The sequence below is a fragment of the Budorcas taxicolor genome, chromosome 16 (assembly GCF_023091745.1).
Source record: "Budorcas taxicolor isolate Tak-1 chromosome 16, Takin1.1, whole genome shotgun sequence".
Taxonomy (NCBI): Eukaryota; Metazoa; Chordata; class Mammalia; order Artiodactyla; family Bovidae; genus Budorcas; species Budorcas taxicolor.
The window spans coordinates 54965669-54971668 of record NC_068925.1 but is presented as its reverse complement, the minus strand read 5'-3'; the positions used below and the strand labels follow the sequence as shown (position 1 = coordinate 54971668).

At 46.4% G+C, this 6000-nt stretch overlaps 1 protein-coding gene across 1 annotated transcript in view; it reads right to left on the bottom strand.

Moving 5' to 3' along the window:
- Positions 1 to 1669: 1669 nt before the first annotated feature.
- The window catches only part of LRRC38 (leucine rich repeat containing 38), a 33906-nt gene continuing 29575 nt past the window's right edge, over positions 1670 to 6000 (bottom strand). The window contains exon 2 of the mRNA XM_052654176.1: positions 1670 to 1998. Within this exon, the coding sequence (XP_052510136.1) occupies positions 1745 to 1998 (254 nt within the window). The 3' untranslated portion in view covers positions 1670 to 1744. The remainder of the gene's footprint in view (positions 1999 to 6000) is intronic.

Here is a 6000-nt window from a genome sequence, read left to right as displayed (position 1 = left end):
TATATCTACTACCATGAAACAGACAGCTAGTGGGAAGCAGCTGGACAGTGCAGGGAGCCCAGCTCAGTGCTCTGTGATGACCTAGAGGGGCAGGATGGGGGTGTGGGTGGGAGGAGAGCTCGAGAGGGAGAGGATATACATATCAGTCAGTCACTTCGGTCACTCAGTCATGTCCGACTCTTTGCGACCCCATAGACTACAGCAGGCCAGCTGTCCCTGTCCGTCACCAGCTCCCAGAGCTTCCTCAAACTCATGTCCATCGAGTTGGTGATACGTATACACATAGCTGATTCATGTTGTTGTACAGCAGGAAACTACACAACATTGTAAAGCAATTATACTCCAATTAAAAAAAAATGTCATTAAAAACTAAAAGTGAACAAAGAAAATTCAAGGGGAGCAACAGAGAAAGAAACATAAGGAATATATTATGAGAAACAATGGAGAGATGATTCCCAGAAATATCCCAGGAGTTTCTCACCAGTCCTCTGTCTAAGTGTCAGTCCCCAGCAAGGTCCAATGATGCTAACGTCCATTACCTTGCATCAACCTGCCGGGTGTGTGACATTGTTTCATACTATCTCTGAATCAAGGCACTGCATTCCACATCCTGGAAAACACTGCCTGTCACAGCCTATGCTCCAAAGAAATGTCACACACACCCTAAGGCCACTGATGTAGGTTTTTCAGAAGCCAAGTCCCAGGGTTTTTTTTTTTTTAACATTTTGTTGGTCCAAGGTAACCTGCTTTTTGGAATCCTGGCCTCCAGGAAAGTTAATTGCAAGTTCTGGAGATGAGAAGTCTGGAATGGTGCCAGCACAAAATGAACAGGTGATATTCAGCGGAGGTGGGACTCACGGTTGGGGGTGGTGTCAGGGCAAGTGGGAACCACCTGGCTGTACTTTAGAGGGAAGACTCTGAGCAGAGGCCATCGCAAAGGTATGAATCGACTGTCCTTCCTTTATGAATTGCTACCTTTTAGGATCAGAGGAGGATATGACAACCCACTCCAGTATTCTTCCCTAGGAAATCCCATAGACAGTGGAGGCTGGTGGGCTACAGTCCACAGGGTCACAAAGAGTTGGACACGACCAAGTGTCTAGACAACAAGAGCAATCTCAGGATAACCATCAGGGTTTGAGTTCTGTTGACAAAGCTTTCCTGACCCACTCACCAAAACAGAATGACAAACACCCTTTGTCCAGGTCTTAGCTTTTTCCTCAGTGCCACTTTAGCCAGACATGGGTTGTTCTCTGCATAACATCTCAAGGTGGCCAAAGCCTATTTTAGGAACAGAAGTCCTGCTCCCAGGACTTGAATTCCAGTCCCCACCATCTGGGCTGCTGCCTCTGGGGATGAAGGAGAGGCTGCCTGGTCTCCCAGTCCAAGTAGGAGAAATGGATAGGACAAAGTCATCTTTGCAGGTCAGGCCTTCCAGTCTTCACATCCCCTATGCTGCTCTCAGCTGTCAGCTCCAAAGCCTGACTCAGCCACCTTCACCCAGCGCACACATCTCAAGCCACGAGGCAGGCTCTTCTCTGAGAATCCTTCCTTGGCTCCTCCACTCCGCGAATTCTAAACTCCGAGATCGGAGGTCTCACCAGATGCACCCAGGGGCCAGGCTCGAAGCATGTGCTCCTCTGGTCACTGATGGTCAGTTCTCCTCCCTTTCAGCATTTCCCTCTCTTCTCGGAGGGGAGCCACCGGCTGGGGTTCAGGAGAGTGAGGAAGGGTTGGGGGTGGCTCAGTCGTCCTCATCCTCATCTTCGTCCTCGGTGTCCTTGTTGGGGGCACACCTCTGGAAGCACTGCACCACGGTGGCCAGGAAGAAGCTGGAGATGATGGCAGCGATGGACACGGCCACGCCAGAGAAGATGATGACAAACAGGTCTGTGAGCGAGAGGCTGAACTTGCACTCACTGAAGCTGGCCTCCGACAGCTCGTGCAGGAATATCCTCCTGTTCTCCATGGGCAGGGAGCACTGGATTTCGTCCAGGCCTGTGATAAGGGCAGGAAGAATGAGAGAGAGGTTTAGACTGTGTCTCAGGATGGCCCAAAAGTCAGCAAGGTGAGTGCTGACCAAGTGCAAAGCAGGCGCATCACCCAAACACAAAAGGGGGACAAAGCAGACTTGAATGCAATTTAGACTGTTTCAAGAGGCCTCACAGTAATCACATGGCAGAATCCATAATGTGCTGGTCTCTCTTGACCCCCTTCAGGACAGGGGTTCCCCAGCATCCAGGTCACGAACATGTACCTCCTATCAGATCAGCAGCAATATCAGATTAGAAGTGAAGTGCACAGTGAATATAATGCACTTGAATCACCCCCAAACCATCCATCCATCCCTTTGCCCACCCCCCGCCATCAGCCTGTGGAAAATGAGTCTTCCATGAAATCAGGCCCTAGTGCCAAAAGGTTGGGAACCACAGCTTTAAGGCATGGCACTCTTGATTTTGAATCACTAAGAGTGGTTGATGGAAGAGAATATCATCTTTTTAGGGTTTAGAAGCTCAGTAGACCCTAATCCAGACCTGATAATATCCGGCCTTGCAGGTGGACAGAGGTAGTGGGATGTATAGGGCCAGTGCCAGCCAATGATGGCACACTTCAGTTTGTAGGGTAGCTTTCCAAGAAGAATGCCAGCCTCCTTTTCACTGCTACCCAGGCGAAACTGAACAAAGAAATCAGTGTGGCATCACAGACTGTACTCACTACCCTAGAAGAGTAGTGGGGAAAATAAGCCAAAGCTGACCTTCAGTGTATAGTTAGGAAGCTGGCATGAAGTTCCTGTGTGCTTCAGAAGCACCTGAAGACTATACTGAAATTCAGATTGTCAGGCTCCACCTTCTGGAGAATCCAATTCAGCAGGTTTGGAGCGGGACCCTAGGCTCTGCATTTTTAATAACAATGAGATTCTGATGCTGCTGGTCCCCAAGGCACACTTGAGAAACATTATCTTCTAGTTGATGAGGAAGAATGTGAGGGGTTTTTAGAGAGAGTTCCTGGGACACCCACCCCACTACAACCAGAGAAGTCCTTGCAATCTCTGTCTCATATATTGGGTTCCCTTTAAGATCTCACTTGAAAAGTGAGATTAAAAAGAAGTTCTAATCTTGCTTGCTAATTTAAAAAGAAGTTTCAAACCCACAGTCCCCCCAAAATATTACACCTGGATATGGGCTAAGAAAGTGCTTCATCAGTTCAGTCACTCAGTCATGTCTGACTCTTTGAGACCCCATGGACTGCAACATGCCGGGCCTCCCTGTCCATCACCAACTCCTGGAGTTTACTCAAACTCATGTCCATTGAGTCGGTATTGCCATCCAGCCATCTCATCCTCTGTCATCTCTTTCTCCTCCCACCTTCAATCTTTCCCAGCATCAGGGTCTTTTCAAATGAGTCAGTTCTGCACATCAGGTGGCCAAAGTATTAGAGTTTCAGCTTCAACATCAGTCCTTCCAGTGAATATTCAGGACTGATATCCTTTAGGATGGACAGCACAGCAGTGACAATAAATGCAATCTAGAGCTTACCATTGACTTCCCTGGTGGCTTAGACAGTAGAGAATCTGGCTGCAATGCAGGAGACCCAGGTTCTATCCCTGGGTTGGGAAGGTCCCCTGGAGAAGGAAATGGCAACCCATTCCAGTATTCTTGCCTAGAGTATTCCATGGACAGAGGAGCCTGGTGAGTTACAGTCCATGGGGACACAAACAGCCAGACATAACTAAGCAACTAACACACACACACACACACACACACACACACACACACAGAGCTTACCATAGGCCAGGCACTGTTCTAAGCACCTCACACATAACAAATCATTTCATACTCACAACTCCATGAGACAGGTCCTGCTATCATCCCCATTTTAAAGATGAGAAAGCAATTTCAGAGAGGTAAAGTAATTTGTCCAAAGCAGCACAGCTAGTAAGTGGCCTAGCTTTAACTCTAACTCAAATAATCTGCCTCCAGTAGACTTGGCCTATAGCCACTGTGCCTCCAAAAGGAACAGAAAACGGATGTGGGGCTGGAAAAGATAGACAAGAAGACACGGGCCAGGGGGCACAGGAAGCCAATGCTGCCTTCCCATGACTGCCACCAAGAGGAATGGTGGCGACAGAAGTTGTCAGTCACCTGGGGGTGAGGGACACATTCCTAGAGTAATGGGTTTATGACATTTAGATACCTCTGGAGGACTGCTCCCCCATCAGTAAACTGTTCCTCCTGGGGTATCCTATCTGCCATCAAGCAAAGTTGGAGCGCAGCTAGAGAACTGCAGGTTGGTGAATTTTACCCCTTCCACTTACTTGTAGGAGCCTAAAGCTGAGACTTGTCTGGGACAAAGGACCATCTTTAGAAGGGGTGGTCAGTTAAGGTCTAAAGGCTGAGAAGGAACCAGCCATGGAATAAGAGTCCAGACAGAGAAGGAAGCTGGTAAAGAACTCAAGATATGGGAAAAAAGTTTACCTGGAACTGCAGAGTGAGCCAAGGGGAATTTAGCAAGAGCTGGGGTAGGAGAGATGGACATGGGCTGAGCCCCTGAGAACCCAGGTCTCCAAATAAATACTATGAACTGAGGCCCACCTCCACCAGCAATCCTGTTATGGACTGGACTAAACCTCCCCACACCCGAAATTTATGTGTTGAAGCCCTAACATGACTATATTGGGACACCAGGTCCTTTAAGGTCTTTATGAAGGTAATTACGGTTAAATAGGGTCATAAGGGTGGCACTCTGATCAGTAGGACAGGTGTGCTTATAAGAAGAAGAGACAGCAGAGAGCTCTCTCTCTCTCTGCATGTGCCAAGTCCATGTGAAGACACAGCGAGAAGGTGGCCATCTGCAAGTCAGGAAGAAAGACCTCAGCAGAAACCAACTCCACCCACACCTTGATCTGTACTCCTAGTCTCTGGAACTGTGATAAAATAAATTTCTATTGTTTAAGCCCCCCAATCTGTGGTATTTTGTTACGGCAACCCTAGTAGACTAATAACAATCCTCACTGGACACAAATAAAAGATATAGACTTGTGTTAGTATTAAACAATAAAAATTGTTCATTACCAAGCATAATCTATACATCCTGATGTATATACAATACGAACTATATATTAATACAAAGTCAAATTACTGCCATAATTTCACAAATTTCAAATATAAGGAAATGCATAACAGTAAAATGCATGATATTAAATGAATAAAAAGGTCAGCTGTGTCTCTGATCTGGAAGAGGAGAGAAAAATAAGCTAGTAGTAACTAACATTCATACTGCGCTTACTACATGCAAACACTATTTTAAGTACTATGTGCATATTAACTCTGAATTCTCACAACAATTATTATTACGCCCATTTTATGGATGAAAAAACCGAAGCACAGAGAATCCATATAGCTTGCCTTCAACAACACAGTTTCACAGAGATGTGAAGACACTGTTTTCACATTAAGCTCACCTGCCTGCAATTTCTGTTTACCTTTGACTTCCTCTCCGTTCTCAGGAAAACTTCAATTGTTCTCTTTTTCAGTGCCTCCTGGTTTCAGAAAGCTGCCTTCAACCCATCTCCATGGGGTACTTCCTCACACCTCACTGATTAGCTGGTCTTTATTGCGTATCTTTCCTTCTGTCTCAGAAATGGAAGATGGAGGCGGACTGGCTGAGCTTCGCCTTCCTTCTGCCCTTTCATGCAGTCTATAGCCAACCCACTGATGTTCTTCCAATGGGAACCATTGCCTAGTGACCAGATTCACGTTCCCTCCTCTCCCTGAATCAGTGCCTACCTTAGATATCCAAGGAATTACCTGGACCAGAGCTCTGCAAGTTTCTCCAATTTACACTTGACAATGTTTCTGCCTATTTATTTTCTTAAGCCAAGCTTTTGCTTACCTCTAAGCCTTTTAAATGTAGTTAAACAAAACCAGAGAACTTTAAAAGAGAGTTTTAGTGAGGTTCCCTTGCAAGACACTGTTTTCTTCAATGGAAAATAGAGAAAAT